At 44.3% G+C, this 27,242-nt stretch overlaps 1 protein-coding gene across 2 annotated transcripts; it reads left to right on the forward strand.

The window, feature by feature from the left end:
- Positions 1-1,355: 1,355 nt before the first annotated feature.
- Positions 1,356-17,668, forward strand: LOC106562566 (Wilms tumor protein homolog). Of its 2 annotated transcripts, none has more exons than XM_045689507.2 (9): positions 1,356-2,235; positions 6,518-6,640; positions 7,326-7,425; positions 14,217-14,294; positions 14,996-15,104; positions 15,326-15,473; positions 15,597-15,686; positions 16,108-16,191; positions 16,604-17,668. In XM_045689507.2, exons 1-9 carry the CDS (start codon positions 1,809-1,811, stop codon positions 16,723-16,725), a joined length of 1,281 nt encoding a protein of 426 aa, XP_045545463.1. In that variant the 5' UTR covers positions 1,356-1,808; the 3' UTR covers positions 16,726-17,668. The 2 variants fall into 2 exon arrangements, with proteins under 2 accessions (XP_045545463.1, XP_045545462.1); XM_045689506.2 differs by having other exon boundaries at positions 1,357-2,235; positions 16,108-16,200.
- The last annotated feature ends 9,574 nt before the right edge of the window (positions 17,669-27,242 follow it).

Consider the following 27,242-nt stretch of genomic DNA (forward strand, 5'->3'; position numbering starts at 1 on the left):
TGTTTAGAACAATCCATGTTTAGAACAATCCATGTTTAGAACGATTCATGTTTAGAACAATCCATGTTTAGAACGATTCATGTTTAGAACGATTCATGTTTAGAACGATCCATGTATAGAACGATCCATGTTTAGAACAATCCATGTTTAGAACGATTCATGTTTAGAACGATTCATGTTTAGAACAATCCATGTTTAGAACAATCCATGTTTAGAACAATCCATGTTTAGAACGATTCATGTTTAGAACAATCCATGTTTAGAACGATTCATGTTTAGAACGATTCATGTTTAAAACGATTCATGTTTAGAACGATCCATGTTTAGAACGATCCATGTTTAGAACGATCCATGTTTAGAACGATTCATGTTTAGAACGATCCATGTTTAGAACGATTCATGTTTAGAACGATTCATGTTTAGAACAATCCATGTATAGAACGATCATGTTTAGAACAATCTATGTTTAGAACGATTCATGTTTAGAACGATCCATGTTTAGAACGATCCATGCATAGAACGATCCATGCATAGAACAATCCATGTTTAGAACGATTCATGTTTAGAACGATTCATGTTTAGAACAATCCATGTTTAGAACGATTCATGTTTAGAACAATCCATGTTTAGAACAATCCATGTTTAGAACGATTCATGTTTAGAACAATCCATGTTTAGAACGATTCATGTTTAGAACGATTCATGTTTAGAACGATTCATGTTTAGAACAATCCATGTTTAGAACGATTCATGTTTAGAACAATCCATGTTTAGAACAATCCATGTTTAGAACGATTCATGTTTAGAACAATCCATGTTTAGAACAATCCATGTTTAGAACGATTCATGTTTAGAACAATCCATGTTTAGAATGATCCATGTTTAGAACGATTCATGTTTAGAACGATTCATGTTTAGAATGGTCCATGTTTAGAACAATCCATGTTTAGAACGATTCATGTTTAGAACAATCCATGTTTAGAACGATTCATGCCTCGTCAAGGGCACATCGACAGATTTCTCACCTAGTCGGCTCAGGGATTTGAACCAGTGACCTTCCGGTTACTGGCTCAATGCTCTTAACTGCTAGGTTATGGAATGTTTGCTCACAAATAAAATTAATTGGCTGATCCCTCTTGGCGACCTTCCTTAACTCGTAGGAAGTCCCACCCAGTTGACAACTTCAAAATGGTGAAAGTCCTCCATAGTGCTGCCCATGCTAAAATGAGCTTTTGGGCAATAGAGTCCTCTATCTCTATGGTGTGCCTGTAGTGGATAAAGTGAAGGAGTCATCCTTTCTGCCTTTCGGTCCTTGCTCCTCCCCCTGGCCTGTGAGTAAGTCAGTAGAGCCTTCAGCAGTGTAAGGAAAACCAGACATCACACTCAGAGACAAAGCACTGTTACTACTACACACACTCCCACACAGCACAGCATCCACAAGGCTAGGATACTACACTCTCTGGCCTGTCCACTGAACTGACAACCTGAACACTCTACAACTCCATTGGACAATTGCTGAAATGGACTGAAACAGAGAGGATCCAAGTGGAAAAAGATGGTTCGTTGGTGGACTTTTTGACGGAGCGTTTGGTTCCAGGTTAAATTGCATCGAATGAAATCGCATCGAAGAGAAGTCGCCTCGACAATTTTTTTTCAATCTTTTTCTTCACTGTTCCTAAGGAGGCTCTCACACCCATATATAGTTAGATTTTTCGACAATCCTCCCCTCTGCGCTTCAGGAGTCTGTTCCAGTCTGTGCCTCTCAGGTGGTTGTGTTTTTCAGGGTCCATCTCCTGCCACCCTCCCTGATGCTGACAGAGCCGTATGGGATGATGGGGTCCATGGGTTCCGAGGTGCGAGATCTGAGCTCTCTCTTACCCCCGGTGCCCTCCGTACCCTCCCTACCAGTGAGCAGCGGGGGCTGTGGCCTGCCCGTTGGGGGTGCCCCTCAGTGGGCACCTTACCTGGACCTCCACCCTGGCTCTCCCTACAGTTCCCTGCCCTCCCACCACTCCCTCATCAAGCAGGAACCCGGCTGGGGCTCCACAGACCCTCTGGAGGACCCTCACTGTGGCCTGGGGGCCTTCACGTTGCACTTCTCTGGCCAGTTCACTGGGACAAGCCCCTGTCGGGTTGGGGCCTTCGGTGAGCCAGCTCCAAGCCAGTCCAGGGTGTTTCCTAATGGAGCCTACCTCCCAGGCTGTGTGGACAGCCCGCCGACCCACAGGAACCAGGGTAAGGCTGCTCTCTGCTCCCCTCTCTCCTCCTCTATAGCCACCTCATTGACCCTTTCTGGGCTCACTCTATCCTCTGCAGCATCTCTTGAATTCAGCTCAAACTAAGCTGTCTACTCCTCACCACTCAAGGCCAAAGTTCTTTTACATCTGCATTTCTTGCTGTTTGGGGTTTTAGGCTGGGTTTCTGTATAAGCACTTTATGACAATTGCTGATGTAAAAAGGGCTTTATAAAAACATTTGATTGATTGATTGTTGGGCCATCAGCGTTGCACCTACACTTTCTGATGTCAGTGACGTGTCTGTGAATTTCTCATGTGACCATGCCGTACTTCCTCTGTCATTGTGTGTATGTGTTGGACTGTGTCTATTTCTACTGGGTGTAATTGTCCAGAGTTGATGTTTGGGGCTTGTCCATAGTGTTGTGTCTGAACAGGATGTTTTGTACTACACAGGGTCGTTCTGCCCTGTACAGGGAAGAGAGCTGTCAGTTTTCCCATCGCTGCCCCGACTCACGGAGTTAAAGCAACAATATGGCCTAGAGGTCTCCCTCAGCCTGTGTTCAACACTTCACTTTCACTTTTATTTTCAAAGAACATAGTGCTTCGAAATAATGAAACATAATAATACAAAAAGCAGTATTTAAAAAAAATACCAAATTGAAATACTGCTATAAATGTATTGTTGATTGTAATATCCCAGTTAAAGGGGCAATTAGCGGTTGAAACAATAACAAAGTGTTTTCCCCATCGCCGTTAAGGTAAAAAGCTGAGGGATTGGACTGGAGAAATGTAACCTCTCTCAAATACATAGATAGAGCTATGCATGCAAGAACTGACCGTCCATGATATAAAAATGATAGTTTTAACCATGGTTTGAGGCTATATACTGTAGTGTTTATTTACATTTACTTTATTTACAAACATTGTAGTAAAACAATCTTATATTATTGGTTCTGATGGGGTAGGACAGTTGAATTAAGCTCATGAGGCATTTATAAATTATATTATTGAAGAATCAATGTGTAGATAATTTATAAATCCCAAAATGGATGTACCAACTGCAGATTTCCCCTTTATCCCCCCCAGTATTATTTTAGGTTGAAATCATCTTGGAATCTAAATCTAAATAACACAAAAAATATTACAAAACCTTTTATCAACTGTTTGTAAAACTTACAAATGAATATTGTTTTGGTGCTGTAGTTGTGGACAGTATTTAGTAAAACTGTCTTATTTTTTACTCAACTAATTTCAAACCATCAGCTATTTAAGTTCCTTTGATCATTTCTCATCATTCTGCATTTAAAATTTTTTGTTTGTAAAAAAAATCACAATATATTTTTTTAAATGACATAAACGTGGCCATTGTTACATCATAGTAATCCCTGACATAATGAAGTGAATCTCTATAGAAGGTGTATAAAGGTTGACAAAACCATTGTAGGTTGAATTGCCAAATGTGACAAAACGCACTATGTATGTTCATACACCCTTTTACAGAGCATGAGATAAGCTTAAAGATGATTAGTGAAGCATTTATGTAGTGTTAATGAAGCCTTTATGTATGCTATATAAAGCCTTGTTTAAAGAGGTGTGAAGATGTTGACTAGTAAAGCTAACAGTATAGTAACCATACAGGGCTTGGGAAAAGGACATTACCTTGGACCGTCACTGTCTGTGCCATAGAAATTGATAACACACGTGCGCACAGCACGCACTAATGCACGCATCGCACACACGCGTGTTCATCCATGCATGCACGCACACACGCACACGCACGCACACACACACACACACACACACACACACAGACACACACACACACACACACACACACGTGAAAACTCACGCCTGATTCTTAGGTTTTCTGGAATGTTGTAGCATTTGATGTTATGTGTTCTGTGTGTGATAATGTTTGAGTGTTTTCATGTAGTTTCCTCAAAAACACCTCACATTCAAACACACTTTTTACAGACTAACACTTAGCCTTACTTTATTATCCAGACCTTGAGAGCACTTTTCCTTCCAACGGAGAAACCTAGCCTGAGCCCAAATTGCAATGCTCTGCTCCGAAACAGGCTTTTCTAAATCAAAATTATATATTGGGTCAAGATGTTTACTCCAAGATTTACACAAAGCCTAAAAAAATATCTAGGGTCTATATTGCTCTCCAATTTCTGAATCCCATGTTGTTCATTATTTTCATTTAAAAACAAATGTTGAAATGAGACAAGCGCTGACTTACGTGTTTCTTTATTAGTCCCAATAGTATTTTGGTCTTGTTCCCCCAAGATCTGACCCCAGAAGATAAGTCAGGGGAAAGTTTAACAGATATTTATCTAAATTTATATTTAATTGCTCTGTTTCCTGTGTGCTATTATTGAGACTTTATCAAATTTGACAACAGCAATAAACATGATAATTTGTCAACAAAGATACAGTCTATTTTCAGTATTGTTTCATACTTCCATTAGTCATATAGGGTTTAGCCTGTGTGATCGGTAATGTGAGACTCATATAGGGTTTAGCCTGTGTGATCGGTAATGTGAGGCTCATATAGGGTTTAGCCTGTGTGATCGGTAATGTGAGACTCATATAGGGTTTAGCCTGTGTGATCGGTAATGTGAGACTCATATAGGATTTAGCCTGTGTGATCGGTAATGTGAGGCTCATATAGGGTTTAGCCTGTGTGATCGGTAATGTAAGAGTCATATAGGGTTTAGCCTGTGTGATCGGTAATGTGAGAGTCATATAGGGTTTAGCCTGTGTGATCGGTAATGTGAGACTCATATAGGGTTTAGCCTGTGTGATCGGTAATGTAAGAGTCATATAGGGTTTAGCCTGTGTGATCGGTAATGTGAGACTCATATAGGATTTAGCCTGTGTGATCGGTAATGTGAGGCTCATATAGGGTTTAGCCTGTGTGATCGGTAATGTAAGAGTCATATAGGGTTTAGCCTGTGTGATCGGTAATGTGAGGCTCATATAGGGTTTAGCCTGTGTGATCGGTAATGTGAGACTCATATAGGGTTTAGCCTGTGTGATCGGTAATGTGAGACTCATATAGGATTTAGCCTGTGTGATCGGTAATGTGAGGCTCATATAGGGTTTAGCCTGTGTGATCGGTAATGTAAGAGTCATATAGGGTTTAGCCTGTGTGATCGGTAATGTGAGGCTCATATAGGGTTTAGCCTGTGTGATCGGTAATGTGAGACTCATATAGGGTTTAGCCTGTGTGATCGGTAATGTGAGACTCATATAGGGTTTAGCCTGTGTGATCGGTAATGTGAGACTCATATAGGGTTTAGCCTGTGTGATCGGTAATGTGAGGCTCATATAGGGTTTAGCCTGTGTGATCGGTAATGTGAGACTCATATAGGGTTTAGCCTGTGTGATCGGTAATGTGAGACTCATATAGGGTTTAGCCTGTGTGATCGGTAATGTGAGACTCATATAGGGTTTAGCCTGTGTGATTGGTAATGTGAGACTCATATAGGGTTTAGCCTGTGTGATCGGTAATGTGAGACTCATATAGGGTTTAGCCTGTGTGATTGGTAATGTGAGACTCATATAGGGTTTAGCCTGTGTGATTGGTAATGTGAGACTCATATAGGGTTTAGCCTGTGTGATCGGTAATGTGAGACTCATATAGGGTTTAGCCTGTGTGATTGGTAATGTGAGACTCATATAGGGTTTAGCCTGTGTGATCGGTAATGTGAGACTCATATAGGGTTTAGCCTGTGTGATTGGTAATGTGAGACTCATGTAGGGTTTAGCCTGTGTGATCGGTAATGTGAGAGTCATATAGGGTTTAGCCTGTGTGATCGGTAATGTGAGACTCATATAGGGTTTAGCCTGTGTGATCGGTAATGTGAGACTCATATAGGGTTTAGCCTGTGTGATTGGTAGTGTGTGTGTGTGTGTGTGTGTGTGTGTGTGTGTGTGTGTGTGTGTGTGTGTGTGTGTGTGTGTGTGTGTGTGTGTGTGTGTGTGTGTGTGTGTGTGTGCGTTAGTATGTATGAGCAGGTGCAGACACACAGACCACTTGGTCCTTAGATTTACTGATCTTACTGATCTTTCCTCTCCAGCTTTACTGAAAGCGTGAATGAATACCTTCCAGGGAGACAGGGTTCAGTGGTGTCATAAACGTACTACAGTGATGTTGCTATGAGGATTCAGATATCCGTCCGGCTCCTGGAGACTCACAGTTTCCTCCAAAATGCTGCCATAATGGTGAAACTGAGAAAGTATTGTCTTTATAATGTGTCTTTTCTCTGTAGGTTATGGGACAGTAGGTCTGGACGGGGCTCCCAGCTATGGTCACACTCCGTCTCACCACTCCCCTCAGTTCTCCAGTCATTACTTCAAACACGAGGACATCCTGTCCCCTCCAACCACCATGGGTAACAATCACTGTCCTTAACACTTCCTGTCCACCTGTGTGTATGATAGTGTTTGCGTGTTTTAGTATTTGTGTGTGTGTGCAGCATGTGAAAGTTAACCTCACAAACAATGAAGACTGAGGTCTCAGCAAGGTTAGTAAAGAAGTCACCCAGAGGTTACAGGGCTATAAATTACTATCATCCATTCTCTCTCCCTATCTCCCCTCAACCTCTCTCTCTGTTTTTAACACCACATCTCACTATGCTCTTATTCAAAGCTGTGTATGTTCTCTGTTCATTTTGGGCTCTGGAAATGATAAGTTAAGGAAACAGCTTTATGAGAGACTTAGTGGAATGTTGACGGCCATCAGGGGACCAATTCACAGCTGAACCAGAGAAGGAGCTATGTAGGTCCTTCAAAAGGAGATTGATTGGTTTAACACCTCTGGGAGGACTGCTGTTTTGATCATTGTTTAGAGGAAATGTGTTTTTATTGGTGTGTGTGTGTGTGTCTGCGTGTGTTTGGGGATGCTTCTATATCTGTGTGACTCCTGGGGATATAGCAGTAGAGATAGTAAGCTGGTAAACAGACCCATCTGGTGTTATATTGAGCATGTGGTTTCATCGTGCTGTAACTACTGTCCTACAGGTCTTTATGCTAATTCATTGGTTTGTTTGTCTGATTCATTTACTGTATGTTATGCAGGTGACCAGCAGTACCCTGCCCCTCCCCCCATGTTTGGTTGCCACCCCCCCTCAGAGAACTGTCCAAGCAGCCAGGCTCTACTGCTGAGGAACTATAACAGGTACCTTTCTGTTCACAAACCTCCTCATCACCTTGGGTCTCTATAGCTTGAGATCCATACGCCTGAATCTCATACCATTACACTGTATATGTTTGTGCTACCATTGCTAGGATACCAGGGTTCATTTTGACTACATAGTTATTTAGGATCTGACTCCAGTGATGATCACAGATAGATACTCTTATTTATTGTACTGTATTTATATTTCAACCAGGAAGTCCTATAGAGACAATATATATATATATATTATATATATATATATATATATATATATATATATATATATATATATATATATATATATATATATATATATATATATATACTCTATAGGACTTCCTGGTTGAAATATAAATACAGTACAATAAATAAGAGTATCTATATATATATATATATATATATATTCAATGGCCTTTGATGAGATCATCAAATGTCAGTCTGTCTTTGAGAGGGAGGAGGACGTTATGACCAATGGAAGGAAGTGAGATCACCAGGGTAGGAAGGAAGTGAGATCACCAGGGTAGGAAGGAGGTGTAGGTGTGAGACTGTACACAGGGCCAAATCAAATCAAATCAACTGTTATTTGTCACATGCGCCGACTACAACAGGTGTAGTAGACCTTACCGTGAAATGCTTACATACAAGCCCTTATCCAACAATGCAGTTTTAAGAAAATACCTAAAAAAATCAAGAGATAAGAATAACAAATGATTAAAGAGCAGCAGTAAATAACAATAGCGAGGCTATATACAGGGGGTACCGGTACAGAGTCAATGTGGAGGCTATATACAGGGGGTACCGGTACAGAGTCAATGTGGAGGCTATATACAGGGGGTACCGGTACAGAGTCAATGTGGAGGCTATATACAGGGGGTACCGGTACAGAGTCAATGTGGAGGCTATATACAGGGGGTACCGGTACAGAGTCAATGTGGAGGCTATATACAGGGGGTACCGGTACAGAGTCAATGTGGAGGCTATATACAAGGGGTACCGGTACAGAGTCAATGTGGAGGCTATATACAGGGGGTACCGGTACAGAGTCAATGTGGAGGCTATATACAGGGGGTACCGGTACAGAGTCAATGTGGAGGCTATATACAGGGGTTACCGGTACAGAGTCAATGTGGAGGCTATATACTGGGGGTACCAGTACAGAGTCAATGTGGAGGCTATATACAGGGGGTACAGGTACAGAGTCAATGTGGAGGCTATATACAGGGGGTACCAGTACAGAGTCAATGTGGAGGCTATATACAGGGGGTACAGGTACAGAGTCAATGTGGAGGCTATATACAGGGGGTACCGGTACAGAGTCAATGTGGAGGCTATATACAGGGCGTACCGGTACAGAGTCAATGTGGAGGCTATATACAGGGGTTACCGGTACAGAGTCAATGTGGAGGCTATATACAGGGGGTACCAGTACAGAGTCAATGTGGAGGCTATATACAGGGGGTACCAGTACAGAGTCAATGTGGAGGCTATATACAGGGGGTACCGGTACAGAGTCAATGTGGAGGCTATATACAGGGGGTACCTGTACAGAGTCAATGTGGAGGCTATATACAGGGGGTACCGGTACAGAGTCAATGTGGAGGCTATATACAGGGGGTACCGGTACAGAGTCAATGTGGAGGCTATATACAGGGGGTACCGGTGAAGAGTCAATGTGGCGGCTATATACAGGGGGTACCGGTACAGAGTCAATGTGGAGGCTATATACAGGGGGTACCGGTACAGAGTCAATGTGGAGGCTATATACAGGGGGTACCGGTACAGAGTCAATGTGGAGGCTATATACAGGGGGTACCAGTACAGAGTCAATGTGGAGGCTATATACAGGGGGTACCGGTACAGAGTCAATGTGAAGGCTATATACAGGGGGTACCGGTACAGAGTCAATGTGGAGGCTATATACAGGGGGTACCAGTACAGAGTCAATGTGGAGGCTATATACAGGGGGTACCGGTAAAGAGTCAATGTGGAGGCTATATACAGGGGGTACAGGTACAGAGTCCAAGAAGGAATGTGAGAGGAAGGAAATGGAGAGGAAAGACAACAGGTAAAATGTGGGAGTGTAGGAGAGGAGAGGAGAGGAGAGAAGAGAAGTGGTGGGTGGAAGGGGAGGGGAGGAGAGGGAGAGGAAAGGGAGAGGAGAGGAGAGGGAGAGGAGGAGAGTGAGAGGAGAGGGAGAGGTGAAGTGGTGGGTGGAAGGGGAGGAGAGTGAGAGGAGAGGGAGAGGTGAAGTGGTGGGTGGAAGGGGAGGAGAGGGAGAGAAGAGGGAGAGGAGGAGAGAGGTGAAGTGGTGGGTGGAAGGGGTGGAGAGGGAGAAGAGAGGGAGAGGAGAGGAAGAGGAGAGGGAGAGGAGGAGAGTGAGAGGAGAGGGAGAGGTGAAGTGATGGGTGGAAGGGGAGGAGAGGGAGAGGAGAGGGAGAGGAGGAGAGAGGAGAGGGAGAGGAGGAGAGAGGTGAAGTGGTGGGTGGAAGGGGAGGAGAGGGAGAGGAGAGGGAGAGGAGGAGAGAGGTGAAGTGGTGGGTGGAAGGGGAGGAGAGGAGAGGAGAGGGAGAGGAGGAGAGTGGTGAAGTGGTGGGTGGAAGGGGAGGAGAGGAGAGGAGAGGAGAGGGAGAGGAGGAGAGGTGAAGTGGTGGGTGGAAGGGGAGGAGAGGAGAGGAGAGGGAGAGGAGGAGAGTGGTGAAGTGGTGGGTGGAAGGGGAGGAGAGGAGGAGAGAGGTGAAGTGGTGGGTGGAAGGGGAGGAGGGGAGAGGAGAGAAGAGGAGAGGGAGAGGAGGAGAGAGGTGAAGTGGTGGGTGGAAGGGGAGGAGAGGAGAGGGAGAGGAGGAGAGTGGTGAAGTGGTGGGTGGAAGGGGAGGAGAGGAGAGGAGAGGAGAGGGAGAGGAGGAGAGTGGTGAAGTGGTGGGTGGAAGGGGAGGAGAGGAGAGGAGAGGGAGAGGAGGAGAGTGGTGAAGTGGTGGGTGGAAGGGGAGGAGAGGAGAGGAGAGGGAGAGGAGGAGAGAGGTGAAGTGGTGGGTGGAAGGGGAGGAGAGGAGAGGAGAGGAGAGGAGAGGGAGAGGAGGAGAGAGGTGAAGTGGTGGGTGGAAGGGGAGGAGAGGAGAGGGAGAGGAGGAGAGTGGTGAAGTGGTGGGTGGAAGGGGAGGAGAGGAGAGGAGAGGAGAGGGAGAGGAGGAGAGTGGTGAAGTGGTGGGTGGAAGGGGAGGAGAGGAGAGGAGAGGGAGAGGAGGAGAGTGGTGAAGTGGTGGGTGGAAGGGGAGGAGAGGAGAGGAGAGGGAGAGGAGGAGAGAGGTGAAGTGGTGGGTGGAAGGGGAGGAGAGGAGAGGAGAGGAGAGGAGAGGGAGAGGAGGAGAGAGGTGAAGTGGTGGGTGGAAGGGGAGGAGAGGAGAGGGGAATCACATCTCAGTCCATTTGTTTTTCTGTAACATGGGGGGATTTCTTTAACCCAAAACATCTCAGCAGGCAAACTGAGCCAGGATTCTTCAAATGCTGACCTCAGTTTGTTTTTGGAGAGGGGGAAGAGAAGGAACTCAACTACAGGAACAAGTTCTGATAAGAGAGGAAGAGAAGAGTCCCTTCTCCCTTTATAGCCAGGACTTCCGTCTCCTATTCCAGAGCTAGGAACCATCAGATCAACCCCCCACCCAAACTAACACACCCAGACACCCACACCCACACACTTATCATCAGCCTGATTACCAGCAGTGCTGCCTCATACAGTACACCTGACCCTGGTATATCGCACAGGTCATTTGATGTTTTTTGTACACCAGTGGAGGCTGGTGAGGGGAGGATGACTCATAGTAATGGCTGGAATTGAATGAAACACATGGAAACATTCATTCCATTCCATCCACTCCATTATGTCCATTACTATCAGCCTTCCTCCCCTCACTAGCCTCCACTGATGTACAGGATATTATTAATATAGATTTCTCTCCATATTCACCACATGTTCAACTTGATTAATACTCCTTCATAGGACTCTTCCTGGAATGTGTAAGAATCTCTTCCTGGAATGTGTAAGAATCTCTTCCTGGAATGTGTAAGAATCTCTTCCTGGAATGTGTAAGAATCTCTTCCTGGAATGTGTAAGAATCTCTTCCTGGAATGTGTAAGAATCTCTTCCTGGAATGTGTAAGAATCTCTTCCTGGAATGTGTAAGAATCTCTTCCTGGAATGTGTAAGAATGTAATGATACTGTGAGGACAGAGTGATATCATGCACTGGTTCACCATGTACTAGGCACGGTCACACTCACCCTCGCTGCCTGTGGGTGTGTATCACGTCTCTGTGTGTGTGTGCGCGCGTGTGTGTGTGTGTGTGTGTGTGTGTGTGTGTGTGTGTGTGTGTGTGTGTGTGTGTGTGTGTGTGTGTGTGTGTTGTAGCCAGTGTAATCATCTGCCAATGTGACTAATGGCTTCACAGCCCAGGGTTTCTAATGAGCTCTTTGAGTGGACTGGATGTGTTCATGAAGGAAATATGTGGGGTTTCCCATACTGTCATGTCTTCATTATCCTTATCCAGAAACACGGGGATGAGGGAGGGAGAGGGGGGGTTTTCTGACCGTAAAAGCAAATTGTCCAGCCATTACACCCCCCCCCGTCTCTTCTCTGTTCAACTGATTTCAGTCATCAAATCATATCAGTATAGCTTGTGTTGATGTCTCGTGGACAGACTAAGTAAACCACATTATGCAAGATTTTAGTTCTGCGTTAACCGAGATAAAGCTTTTGTTAGCTTTAATGGTGTATACAGTAAATAATGTGGAGCTGTAATCTTTCTGTCTGTGTGTGTTTTCCTCAGTGATAACCTGTAATCTTTCTGTCTGTGTGTGTTTTCCTCAGTGATAACCTGCAATCTTTCTCTGTGTGTATGTTTTCCTCGGTGATAACCTGTAATCTTTCTCTGTGTGTATGTTTTCCTCAGTGATAACCTGTAATCTTTCTCTGTGTGTATGTTTTCCTTTGTGATAACCTGCAATCTTTCTGTCTGTGTGTTTTCCTCAGTGATAACCTGTAATCTTTCTGTCTGTGTGTGTTTTCCTCAGTGATAACCTGTAATCTTTCTGTCTGTGTGTGTTTTCCTCAGTGATAACCTGCAATCTTTCTGTCTGTGTGTTTTCCTCAGTGATAACCTGTAATCTTTCTGTCTGTGTGTGTTTTCCTCAGTGATAACCTGCAATCTTTCTCTGTGTGTATGTTTTCCTCGGTGATAACCTGTAATCTTTCTCTGTGTGTATGTTTTCCTTTGTGATAACCTGCAATCTTTCTGTCTGTGTGTTTTCCTCAGTGATAACCTGTAATCTTTTTGTCTGTGTGTGTTTTCCTCAGTGATAACCTGTAATCTTTCTGTCTGTGTGTGTTTTCCTCAGTGATAACCTGCAGTCTTTCTGTCTGTGTGTTTTCCTCAGTGATAACCTGCAATCTTTCTGTCTGTGTGTTTTCCTCAGTGATAACCTGTAATCTTTCTGTCTGTGTGTGTTTTTCTCAGTGATAACCTGTAATCTTTCTGTCAGTGTGTGTTTTCCTCAGTGATAACTTGTAATCTTTCTGTCTGTGTGTGTTTTCCTCAGTGATAACCTGCAATCTTTCTGTCTGTGTGTTTTCCTCAGTGATAACCTGTAATCTTTCTGTCTGTGTGTTTTCCTCAGTTATATCCTGTAATCTTTCTGTCTGTGTGTTTTCCTCAGTGATAACCTGTAATCTTTCTGTCTGTGTGTGTTTTCCTCAGTGATAACCTGTAATCTTTATGTCTGTGTGTTTTCCTCAGTGATAACCTGCAATCTTTCTGTCTGTGTGTGTTTTCCTCAGTGATAACCTGCAATCTTTCTGTCTGTTTGTTTTCCCCAGTGATATCCTGTAATCTTTCTGTCTGTGTGTGTTTTCCTCAGTGATAACCTGTAATCTTTCTGTCTGTCTGTGTTTTCCTCAGTGATAACCTGCAATCTTTCTGTCTGTGTGTGTTTTCCTCAGTGATAACCTGTAATCTTTCTGTCTGTGTGTGTTTTCCTCAGTGATAACCTGCAATCTTTCTGTCTGTGTGTGTTTTCCTCAGTGATAACCTGTAATCTTTCTGTCTTTGTGTTTTCCCCAGTGATAACCTGTAATCTTTCTGTCTTTGTGTTTTCCCCAGTGATAACCTGTAATCTTTCTGTCTGTCTGTGTTTTCCTCAGTGATAACCTGCAATCTTTCTGTCTGTGTGTGTTTTCCTCAGTGATAACCTGTAATCTTTCTGTCTGTGTGTGTTTTCCTCAGTGATAACCTGTAATCTTTCTGTCTTTGTGTTTTCCCCAGTGATAACCTGTAATCTTTCTGTCTGTGTGTTTTCCTCAGTGATAACCTGTAATCTTTCTGTCTGTGTGTTTTCCTCAGTTATATCCTGTAATCTTTCTGTCTGTGTGTTTTCCTCAGTGATAACCTGTAATCTTTCTGTCTGTGTGTGTTTTCCTCAGTGATAACCTGTAATCTTTATGTCTGTGTGTTTTCCTCAGTGATAACCTGCAATCTTTCTGTCTGTGTGTGTTTTCCTCAGTGATAACCTGCAATCTTTCTGTTTTTGTGTTTTCCCCAGTGATATCCTGTAATCTTTCTGTCTGTGTGTGTTTTCCTCAGTGATAACCTGTAATCTTTCTGTCTGTCTGTGTTTTCCTCAGTGATAACCTGCAATCTTTCTGTCTGTGTGTGTTTTCCTCCGTGATAACCTGTAATCTTTCTGTCTGTGTGTGTTTTCCTCAGTGATAACCTGCAATCTTTCTGTCTGTGTGTGTTTTCCTCAGTGATAACTTGTACCAGATGGCCTCTCAGCTGGAGTGTGTAGCGTGGAACCCTGCTAACACACTGTCCACCATCAAAAGGTACCAAGCTGGGTGGACGGTGGAGTTCTATCTGCATGGTCCATCAATGTGTGTTGTGTGTGTTGTGTATATATGTGTGTGTTGTGTATATATGTGTGTATGTGTGTGTTTAGCTTCCTGTAGTATATTTATTTTGCGGAGCCTTGACCATAGTCAGGGAGGTAATGGAGGAGGAGGGAGGATGGGAGGAGGGAGGATGGGAGGAGGGAGGACGGAGGAGGGAGGACAGAGGAGGGAGGACGGAGGAGGGAGAATGGAGGAGGGAGGTAAGACGGGGATGAGAGTACAATGAAATGAATACACAGCTGCTGCCTCTGTCTCTCTCTTTCTCTCCCTCTTTCTCTCTCTCCCTGTCTCCCTCTCTTTCTCTCTCTCTCCCTATCTCTCCCTCTTTCTCTCTCTCTTCTCTCCCTCTTCTCTCTCGCTTCTCTCTCTCCCTCAATTTTACACCCCGTTACCAAGATCAACACAGGAGTTGGAATTGATATGTCCCTGAATGGAGGACAGGCAGAAGGTGTGAGGATAAGATAGAAGCATACCTCTCTGACCCTCGTCCACCACCCTCCCTCTCACTCCAACAGGAATAACTGGAAGAAGTGGGACATCACTGACTGTTAGAGTAGCATGTTGTTAGATGTTCAGTCTTGTTGTCATGGTAGTGCACTGTGCTCACCCCAGCCTCACCTCTGCTGGCCTTACAGTCATGGGACAGGATATGAGAGTGACCCCACGGCCCCCCCTCCTCCGGTGGTCCTCAGCTGTAGTGCCCAGTACCACATCCACACACACGGCCTCTTCAGAGGACTACAGGTCAGGGTCCACACACACACACACACACACACACACACACACACACACACACACACACACACACACACACACACACACACACACACACACACACACACACACACACACACACACACACACACACACACACACACACACACACACACACACACACCTGTGATAAACTCACTCACCTACTCTCTCTCTCTCTCTCTCTCTCTCTCTCTCTCTCTCTCTCTCAGGATGTGCGGCGGGTGCCTGGTATCACACCGTCTGTGGTGAGGTCATCAGAGACCAATGAGAAGCGTCCGTTTGTGTGTGCCTACCCCGGCTGCAATAAGAGATACTTCAAACTTTCCCACCTGCAGATGCATGGCAGGAAACACACGGGTCAGTACACCCCAGATAGACAACATACAGACAACAGTCATTTGCTTTACATGCTTCTCACTGGCCTGGTAGTTGTGATAATGAGGATGATGATGGGGGTGATGATGATGATGATGATTGCAGGAGAAAAGCCGTATCAGTGTGACTTCACAGACTGCGGACGGAGATTCTCCAGATCAGATCAACTGAAGAGACACCAACGCAGACACACAGGTCAGTTCTCTCTCTCTCTCTCTATCTCTCTCTTGCTCTCTCTCTCTCTCTCTCTCTCTCTCTCTCTCTCTCATTCTCTCTCTCTCTATCTCTCTCTTGCTCTCTCTCTCTCTCTCTTTCTCTCTCTATCTCTCTATCTCTCTCTCTCTCTCTCTCTCTCTCTCTCTCTCTCTCTCTCTCTCTATATATATATATATATATATATATATATCTCTATCTCTATCTCTCTATCTCTCCCTCTCTCTCTATCTCTCGCTCTCTCTCTCTCTCTTGCTTTCTCTCTCTCTTGTTCTCTCCAACTCTTCTCTCTCTACCCAGAGTTTAAAAATAATCTTTATAAACTCTTAACCGCACCTATCTCTCTCCCCCTCCTCCCCCTCTCTTCCCCTCTCTCCACCTCTCTCCACCTCTCTCTGTGTAGGAGTGAAACCATTCCAGTGTGAGACGTGTCAGAGAAAGTTTTCACGGTCAGACCATCTTAAGACACACACTCGGACACATACAGGTAAAACAAGTGCGTATACCTTTATTTTCTACCTATTCCTCTGCTTTTCTACTGTGGTAATAATCCTGGTCACTACACTGCTTCTATGATGTGGACCCCAGGAAGAGTAGCTGCTGAGTTAGCTCCATCTAATCCTAATTAAATACAATTAATTAAATAGCCAATAGGCCTAATGATTACCGTAGTAACCATGCTAATGAGTGTATACAATTATGAAGCGTTTATTCATTATAGATTTGAATAACAGATTAGATTTTTTTGTTATGGCTCAGCTCACCACTACATAATCTGACACACCTCTCTTCCTCTCCTCTCCTCTCCTCTCCTCTCCTCTCCTCTCCTCTCCTCTCCTCTCCTCTCCTCTCCTCTCCTCTCCTCTCCTCTCCTCTCCTCTCCTCTCCTCTCCTCTCAGGTGAGAAGCCCTTTACATGCCGCTGGTCCAGCTGTCAGAAGAAGTTTGCCAGGTCTGATGAGTTAGTTCGCCACCACAGCATGCACCAGAGGAACCTGATCAAATTACAATCTGCCATCTGACCAGTACTAAACCGGTTTGGACTGGACAAGACTGGATTGGACCATACCAAACGCATAGCCATCTGAGCAACAATGATGACTGGACCTAAACCCACCGAGTGCCATAAGCGGAAAGTACAACTCAAATGTGGCCTCTATTGCTCCAACTAAAGAACATAGTTTCACCGTGCACCCTTTGGATGGAAGACGAACAGATCAATACCACCTCTGATTTATGCCACATCAACGGTTACTGTAGCTTCAACCCCTGTCAACCCAGCACTAGGATTCCCTGTTTTTCTTGTTATAAATCAAATAGTTGATATTTTTCTTATATACACAACCAGCTTCCTCCTTAGACATGACTAGGAATCTGCTGTCTGGGTGAGAAGACACATCAATTGTTATTCTTTTGTTGTTGTATTATAATTGCACTGGCTTTATGTTCATTTCTTTGCCATAAATGTTTTACTACAGATGTAGGATCTTAATTTGAGACGGTTTGCTACAGCAGGAAAATAATCCGGCAGCAACAGGAAATGGGAATTATTATGTGGATTATAATTAATAGACATTTAAGTAGGGGTTGATACATTTTTCGTAAGGGAAAATCAAGTCTGAAATTTCAAATTGGAAATTATAAACTTCAGAAGACTTTTAAAACCTCAAACAAGTTTTACATTTCCTGCATATCAAATGAAGATCCTAGACCTGTATGTACTGGAGCTAGACCATGTAAACTGAAGTTAGGAAACAGACAATGTCACTCTATGTCCAACGAGACAACGAGTAAAACAGAAAATGATACTGTGATTGCTGGAGGAAATGTGTACATGTGTTTTATGTGCCTACAGTGTAAAATGTCACTTCCTTTGTGTATATATGACTACATTGCTATCCTTTTTAAACAGTAGTTTTGTATTTTTGTACTGTTCAAATGTATTAAATGTTGATCTATTGGTCAGTGTTGTTGTGTCGTTTTTTGGTATGTGGTGTCGTCTCATATCTCATATCAAGACATCTCACCCTTAGGAGGAGCCAACGGGGTTCAGACTGAGATAACACAACCCCTCCGTGACCCGAACAAGGTGCAGGTCTCCCCCTCCTAAATCTCCCACACACATCTCCAAAACCAGGAACATATGGACCCCTATAAATCTCATTAGAAGAGAAAAATGCATTCCTCTGGACGTACTTCAATATCGCCCTAGTTTCTAGAGAGACATCTACACCATTGGTTGGGTCCCATCACCACATATAAACACCATTGGTTGGATCCCATCACCACATATAAACACCATTGGTTGGGTCCCATCACCACATATAAACACCATTGGTTGGGTCCCATCACCACATATAAACACCATTGGTTGGGTCCCATCACCACATATAAACACCATTGGTTGGGTCCCATCACCACATATAAACACCATTGGTTGGGTCCCATCACCACATATAAACACCATTGGTTGGGTCCCATCACCACATATAAACACCATTGGTTGGGTCCCATCACCACATATAAACACCATTGGTTGGATCCCATCACCAAATATAAACACCATTGGTTGGGTCCCATCACCACATATAAACACCATTGGTTGGATCCCATCACCACATATAAACACCATTGGTTGGGTCCCATCACCACATATAAACACCATTGGTTGGGTCCCATCACCACATATAAACACCATTGGTTGGGTCCCATCACCACATATAAACACCATTGGTTGGGTCCCATCACCACATATAAACACCATTGGTTGGATCCCATCACCACATATAAACACCATTGGTTGGGTCCCATCACCACATATAAACACCATTGGTTGGGTCCCATCACCACATATAAACACCATTGGTTGGATCCCATCACCACATATAAACACCATTGGTTGGATCCCATCACCACATATAAACACCATTGGTTGGGTCCCATCACCACATATAAACACCATTGGTTGGATCCCATCACCACATATAAACACCATTGGTTGGGTCCCATCACCACACATGAAACCTGGCCGAGATCTGTATGTTCACCATGATCCCCATTCCTGACACCTGAGTGATTAAAATGCTCTGCTGTTACACCCTCCTGCCACACGAGGGCAGTGTCTGCCTGTCAGTGAGAATCAGGGGCCAAATTCTACTGTGTCAGATTGATCTGAGATTGTGGAATGAAAAGGAGGAGGGCTAAAGCTACCCTCTGTTGTTACCAGACCAGTACCTTTCCTAGTCCTGATCCATCCCATTCTGAACTGATATACCCCAGGTGTGAGGGGCTTTGAGTGTATAGCGTGTCTGTGTCTACACCACATGATGCAGAGAGGCAGCTCAGAGGGCTGCTGTATGGCTCTGTGTGGGTTAATGATGAGGGCTGCTGTATGGCTCTGTGTGGGTTAATGATGAGGGCTGCTGTATGGCTCTGTGTGGGTTAATGATGAGGGCTGCTGTATGGCTCTGTGTGGGTTAATGATGAGGGCTGCTGTATGGCTCTGTGTGGGTTAATGATGAGGGCTGCTGTATGGCTCTGTGTGGGTTAATGATGAGGGCTGCTGTATGACTCTGTGTGGGTTAATGATGAGGGCTGCTGTATGGCTCTGTGTGGGTTAATGATGAGGGCTGCTGTATGACCCTGTGTGGGTTAATGATGAGGGCTGCTGTATGGCTCTGTGTGGGTTAATGATGAGGGCTGCTGTATGGCTCTGTGTGGGTTAATGATGAGGGCTGCTGTATGACTCTGTGTGGGTTAATGATGAGGGCTGCTGTATGGCTCTGTGTGGGTTAATGATGAGGGCTGCTGTATGCTCTGTGTGGGTTAATGATGAGGGCTGCTGTATGGCTTTGTGTGGGTTAATGATGAGGGCTGTTGTATGACCCTGTGTGGGTTAATGATGAGGGCTGCTGTATGGCTCTGTGTGGGTTAATGATGAGGGCTGCTGTATGACTCTGTGTGGGTTAATGATGAGGGCTGCTGTATGGCTTTGTGTGGGTTAATGATGAGGGCTGTTGTATGACCCTGTGTGGGTTAATGATGAGGGCTGCTGTATGGCTCTGTGTGGGTTAATGATGAGGGCTGCTGTATGGCTCTGTGTGGGTTAATGATGAGGCCTGTTGTATGACCCTGTGTGGGTTAATGATAAGGGCTGCTCTATGACTCTGTGTGGGTTAATGATGAGGGCTGCTGTATGGCTCTGTGTGGGTTAATGATGAGGGCTGCTGTATGACTCTGTGTGGGTTAATGATGAGGGCTGCTGTATGGCTCTGTGTGGGTTAATGATGAGGGCTGCTGTATGGCTCTGTGTGGGTTAATGATGAGGGCTTTTGCCCTCAGAAGAGCCTGAATTCATCAGGACATGGACTCTAGAAGGTATCAAAAGTGTTCCAAAGGGCGCTGGTCCATTTTGACTCCAATGCTTCCCACAGTTGTGTCAAGTTGGCTGGATGTCCTTTGAGTGGTGGACCATTCTTGATACACATGGGAAACTGTTGAGCATGAAAAACCCAGCAGCATTGCAGTTATGTTACAAACCAGTGCACCTGGCACCTACTACCATACCCTGTTCAAAGACACTTAAATCTTTTGTCTTCCCCATTCACCCTCTGAATGGCACACACACAATCCATATCTCAAGTGTCTCAAGGCTTAAAAATCCTTCTTTAACCTGTCTCCTCCCATTCATCTACACTGATTGAAGTGGATTTAACAAGTGACATCAATAAGGGATAATATCTTTGACCTGTATTCACCTGGTCAGTCTATTTCATGGAAAGAGCAGGTGTTCATAATGTTTTGTCCACTCAGTGTATATACTGGCTTATAATTGTAATACCTCTTAAAACCTGGCCATCAGGCTGATTACATGGTACAGACAAAAACACACACACGTGTGCACACACACGCACGTACACAGGCACACACACACACACACACACACACACACATTCTTTAGACAACTCCACCGCCTGAATCATTTCTAAGATGGACTTGGATACAAGCCAAACTAAACTAGAAATATTAAAATGGCAGCCTTCTATGTCTGGGTCATGGGTCAGTCATTTGAAGCCGGGGCTGGTGTGATCTAGGTTGATATCTCTGGGGGGGTTTCTCTCTGCTAATCCCACTGTACTCTGATTAAGCAGTGCTTCTCTTTGGTCTTTCTCTGTGGGGGTAACAGTATGGAGGGAGAGATCAGAAGAAGACAGAGGAGTCTAGAGTTTTACCAAGTTTTACCCACTCCAATACACCCCCAGCAGGAGACTGATGCAGGGAGCAGAGAGGCTCCAATACACCCCCAGCAGGAGACGGATGCAGGGAGCAGAGAGGCTCCAATACACCCCCAGCAGGAGACTGATGCAGGGAGCAGAGAGGCTCCAATACACCCCCAGCAGGAGACTGACTGCAGGGAGCAGAGAGGTTCCAATACACCCCCAGCAGGAGACTGACTGCAGGGAGCAGAGAGGCTCCAATACACCCCCAGCAGGAGACTGACTACAGGGAGCAGAGAGGCTCCAATACACCCCCAGCAGGAGACTGATGCAGGGAGCAGAGAGGCTCCAATACACCCCCAGCAGGAGACTGACTGCAGGGAGCAGAGAGGCTCCAATACACCCCCAGCAGGAGACTGATGCAGGGAGCAGAGAGGCTCCAATACACCCCCAGCAGGAGACTGACTACAGGGAGCAGAGAGGCTCCAATACACCCCCAGCAGGAGACTGATGCAGGGAGCAGAGAGGCTCCAATACACCCCCAGCAGGAGACTGACTGCAGGGAGCAGAGAGGCTCCAATACACCCCCAGCAGGAGACTGATGCAGGGAGCAGAGAGGCTCCAATACACCCCCAGCAGGAGACTGATGCAGGGAGCAGAGAGGTTCCAATACACCCCCAGCAGGAGACTGATGCAGGGAGCAGAGAGGCTCCAATACACCCCCAGCAGGAGACTGACTACAGGGAGCAGAGAGGCTCCAATACACCCCCAGCAGGAGACTGATGCAGGGAGCAGAGAGGCTCCAATACACCCCCAGCAGGAGACTGACTGCAGGGAGCAGAGAGGTTCCAATACACCCCCAGCAGGAGACTGACTGCAGGGAGCAGAGAGGCTCCAATACACCCCCAGTAGGAGACTGACTACAGGGAGCAGAGAGGCTCCAATACACCCCCAGTAGGAGACTGACTACAGGGAGCAGAGAGGCTCCAATACACCCCCAGTAGGAGACTGACTACAGGGAGCAGAGAGGCTCCAATACACCCCCAGCAGGAGACTGATGCGGGGAGCAGAGAGGCTCCAATACACCCCCAGCAGGAGACTGATGCAGGGAGCAGAGAGGTAATACTACACCAGGTTTAATTTACTATTGAGAGTAGTACACCAGGTGTAATTTATTATTGAGAGTAGTACACCAGGTGTAATTTACTACTGAGAGTAGTACACCAGGTGTAATTTACTATTGAGAGTAGTACACCAGGTGTAATTTACTATTGAGAGTAGTACACCAGGTGTAATTTACTATTGAGAGTAGTACACCAGGTGTAATTTACTATTGAGAGTAGTACACCAGGTGTAATTTAATATTGAGAGTAGTACACCAGGTGTAATTTACTATTGAGAGTAGTACACCAGGTGTAATTTACTATTGAGAGTAGTACACCAGGTGTAATTTACTACTGAGAGTAGAACACCAGGTGTAATTTACTACTGAGAGTAGTACACCAGGTGTAATTTACTATTGAGAGTAGTACACCAGGTGTAATTTACTACTGAGAGTAGTACACCAGGTGTAATTTACTACTGAGAGTAGTACACCAGGTGTAATTTACTACTGAGAGTAGTACACCAGGTGAAATTTACTATTGAGAGTAGTACACCAGGTGTAATTTACTACTGAGAGTAGTACACCAGGTGTAATTTACTACTGAGAGTAAATCAGAGGTTATAGAACTGAACCAGTCGACTGGAATGTCAGTGGGTCGAGGAGCAGAGCAGGTCCTGGTGTAAATCAGAGGTTATAGAACTGATCTATTGACAACACTGTTCTCAATGAGGCGACAAGAAGCCTAGCGGTTAAGAGCGTTGGGCCAGTAACCGAATGGTTTCTAGTTCGAATCCCCGACTGGGTAAACAATCTTTCTATGTGTGTTTGAGCAAGGCACTTAACCCTAATTGCTCCTGTAAGTTCGCTCTGGATATGTAAAATGTCTTCAGTAGGTTTTGCACCCAGACTGACAACATGACCATTTCCGACAGGTAATATTGTATCACGTGTACCTGATCTTAATGTGTACTGTACTTAATGTATACTGTACTTAATGTATACTGTACTTCATGTATACTGTACTTCATGTATACTGTACTTAAATGTATACTGTACTGAATGCATACTGTACTTCATGTATACTATACTTCATGTATACTGTACTTCATCTGTGACATAGCGAAGTGCAATTCCATGGAAATTTGCAAAGAGAAATCTGGTATGAACATCCTGCTGATGATCAAGTATAGTCCCCAGTATCCCTTTTTGCATATACAGTTGAAGTCAGAAGTTTACATACACCTTAGCCAAATACATTTAAACTCAGTTTTTCACAATTCCTGACTTTTAATCCTAGTAAAACTTCCCTGTCTTAGGTCAGTTAGGATTACCACTATATTTTAAGAATGTGAAATGTCAGAATAATAGTAGAGAGAATGATTTATTTCAGCTTTTATTTATTTTATCACATTCCCAGTTGGTCAGAAGTTTACATACACTCAATTAGTATTTGGTAGCGTTGCCTTTAAATAGTTTAACTTCGGTCAAATGTTTCAGGTAGCCTTCCACAAGCTTCCCACAATAAGTTGGGTGAATTTTGGCCCATCCCTCCTGACAGAGCTGGTGTAACTGAGTCAGGTTTGTAGGCCTCCTTGCTCGCACACGCTTTTTCAGTTCTGCCCAAAAATGTTCTATGGGATTGAGGTCAGAGCTTTGTGATGGCCACTCCAATACCTTGACTTTGTTGTCCTTAAACCATTTTGCCACAACTTGGAAGTATGCTTGGTGTTACGGCCCCTCCTCTGCAGTGCAGGGGCGGTTCCTCCTGCAGGCAGAGGAGGGTCGTTAGTGATTGGAGCCACCTGGGCTCAGGGTATTTAAACTGCTTCACTAACCAATCTTCTCTCTCTCTGCTCCTCCAGGTATGATCCTGTTTTTTTTTGTTCCTTTGTAGGTTTACTTAGTTTCCACTCAGTCATATTCACACACAGAGATTCATGCATCCATGCACCTTACATTCACCCTACATTATGACATTTCCACACCTCATTCCTTTTTCTTTGTTTAAAGTTATAGTTTTTGGTTTATAATAAAGAACCTTTTTGATTGGCCTATACCTGTTGTTCGTGTCCCCTCATTTTTGCCACAGGCTATGAGCCGGCCTGTGACAAGTGGGGGCTTGTCCGTAAGTTAAAGTTAATTGTACTTTAGTCTTATTTTAGTTCACTTTAACATTTTGTCATAGTTTTTTTCAGGTTTTGTCTAGATTGTCTTTGCTTTATTATTGATACGTTTGTTATTTGTAATTTGGCTTATTTGACTATTGTTTTACGGTTAACTTGGGTTAGTTTAGTTTGGCAAAAAAAAATTGTTTGAGGGGATGTTTTGGTTCGGACCAATATTGTTGGAGAGAGCGTTGAGAGCCATGTGTTCTTTTGGTTCATTTAGCTTGGTAGCTAAATTTGGTTAGCAATTCACTCGGTTTTTCTGGGTTTTTGTTCAAGTGGGAGTCCTCTCCTGTTCAGGCTTATCAGCGAGTGTCAATAGGAGGCTCGTGGTGTTTTTGTTTTAGGTGGCAGTGAACGTGGGTAGAGCTTCCCTTTTCCTTTTCCCCTACATCGGCTCGGGAGCACCGCCGTGGTTATGGGGGGGCTGCCAGTTCTGGTTGTCTTTTCCACTCCACTGGTTTTGTGTGCATAAAACCCCACCGTATGTGACTGCACGAAGACCAGAGCCAGTTAGTTAGTTGATTTTGGAGGATAGTTGGGTGTGGCTCCTGTCCTTGAACCCAGACTGACAGCAGGTGAGTTGTGTGTTTTTTGTTGTTGAGTATTTGTAATAGTTGCATTGGTTGAGGAAAATGTCTTTCTTTCTGAGTAGTTTTGTTCAAGCTCCTTCAGAGGTAGTCTTAGAGTTGTGTACTAAGGAGCAGTTAATTGAAATTGCTGAACATTATCAGATTGAGATTGTTGATAAAAAAAATTGAGACTGTTAAAGCTAAATTAAAGCAGGGTCTTAGGGAAATAGGTGTTTTTTGGGGTCTGTCTGCTAGTAGTGAGGGTACAAGTTCAGTCTAGCCCTTCATTAACTTTTGAGCAGCAGCAGGAGCTGTTGCAAATGCAGTTGGAGATAGCATTTCTCAATCGCGCTAATAGACCAGAAGGACTACCACAGTTTGATGTTTCACAGAATCTTCGTTTGTTGCCTAAATTTGATGAGTCAGATCCAGACACATACTTTGTTATATTTCAGTGTATTGCGGAAGCCAGAGCTTGGTCTGATTTGGACATGACTATGTTATTGCAATGGATACTTACAGGTAAAGCACGTGAGGCTTTTGCAGCACTGAGTGTAGCTGACAGTAAAGTGTATGCTAAAGTTAAATCAGCAGTTCTGAAGGTCTACTAACTTGTGCCAGAGGCATATTGTCAACGTTTTCATTACAGGAAAAAGTTAGATTCACAAACCTATTCTGAGTTCGTTCGTGATTTGACTTCTGCATTTAATCGTTGGTGTACAGCTTCTGAAGTTAGTACTTTTGAGGGTCTGTCTCATTTGATTGTGTTAGAACAGTTCAAAAATTCTGTGTGACCAGGTTGCTACATACATGAATGAACGTAAAGTTAAGTCTCCAAGTGATGCAGCAGTCCTTGCAGATGAGTACAGGCTAACACATAAAAGCCATTTTGAGTCAAACAGTGACATGTACCATAAAAATAACTTTACTTCTAGGAATAGTAGGTCACCTTTTTTTGGAGCTTCTTTCCAAAGGCCTCAGCAGAAGTTTGGCTCTGGAGGACTTAAACCACCGGTTAATGCTAACACCTGTCGCTACTGTTTAGTTGAAGGACATTGGAAGAAAGATTGTTCTCTACTTAAATCAAAAAAGTCAGGTCAAGTAAAACCTGCTGTGATGGCAGCTCCTTTTTCAGCCTCTGACCACCAGGGTGAGTTTTCTCACCGTGATTTTTCAGCCTTTATTTCAGATGGTGTAGTGTCCCTGGTAGATGGCAACTGAAATGTTTCAATCAAGATCTTAAGAGACACTGGAGTTTTAGATGATTTTATTCTGGAATCTGTTTTGCCGTTCTCTAAGGAGTCTGATACTGGCAGTTGTGTAATGGTACGTTGTATGGGTTTAGTTCCATTCTCTTCTCCTTTACATGAAGTTACCCAAAAATGTGGTCTGGTAGAGGGTGATGTAGATGTTGGGGTTAGACCCCAGTTGCCAGTAGAGGGAGTCCACATGATTTTGGGGAATGATTTGGCAGGTAGTAAGGTGTGGGCAGATGGCAAACTAAACATCTTTACGAAGCAACCTTCAGTGTCCCCAGAAAGGGCATCTCCAGATCGCAACTGTGTATCTCCTGAGGTATTTCCAGTTTGTGCTGTTACCTGCGCTGCCTCTCGTAATAAGGTTGAGAGTAAGCCAGAAAGTCTTGAGTTGCCAGTTAAACTCCAGACAGAACAGTTGACTAGTTCTAGAGATTCATTGATGGCTGAGCAAAAGGCCGATACTACCTTGGCTGCTCTGTTTGATAAAGTTGTTTCTGATACAGTGGTGAGGAATGGTGCTCAGTGTAATTTTCTTCTTGATGGGCTGTTGGTTAGGAAATGGGTTCCACACTATGATTAGGGTCTAGGAGAACCAGTCTTTCAAATAGTTGTACCTACTACTTTGCGAAATAAAGTGTTGCAAACTCCACATGGTGATGTGGCAGGTCATATGGGTGTTCGTGAAACTTATGATCGCATACTCAATTTTTTTCTGGCCACGTTCAAAGCGGGATGTAGCTCAGTTTATTAACTTGTGATACGTGTCAGCGCACAAGCAAGCCAAACCAGGTTGTAAAGCCAGCACCTTTGTATCCAATACCAGCCGTAGGGCAACCTTTTGAGCATCTTATTATCGATTGTGTTGGGCCTTTACCAAGGTCCAAGTCAGGTCATGGCTACTTATTAACTGTTATGTGTCAAGCAACTAGATATCTGGCAGCGTTTTCCTTGCGTATCGTAACTTCAAAATCAGTAGTTAAAACGTTAACTGTATTTATTTCAACATTTGGGATTCCAAAAATCATCCAGTCAGATCAGGGGTCTAACTTTACCTCCCATTTATTTGCTCAGGTTCTCAAACAGCTTAAAGTTAAACACAAGTCTACTGCGTTCCATGCCCAGAGTCAGGGAGCTTTGGAATGTTTTCATCAAACTTTAAAATCCTTGCTTTGTGCATACTGTACAGAACTGTCTGCAGATTGGGAGGGGTTACCTTGGCTGT

Source organism: Salmo salar, chromosome 11 (genome assembly GCF_965601325.2).
Source record: "Salmo salar chromosome 11, fSalSal1, whole genome shotgun sequence".
Lineage (NCBI taxonomy): Eukaryota > Metazoa > Chordata > Actinopteri > Salmoniformes > Salmonidae > Salmo > Salmo salar.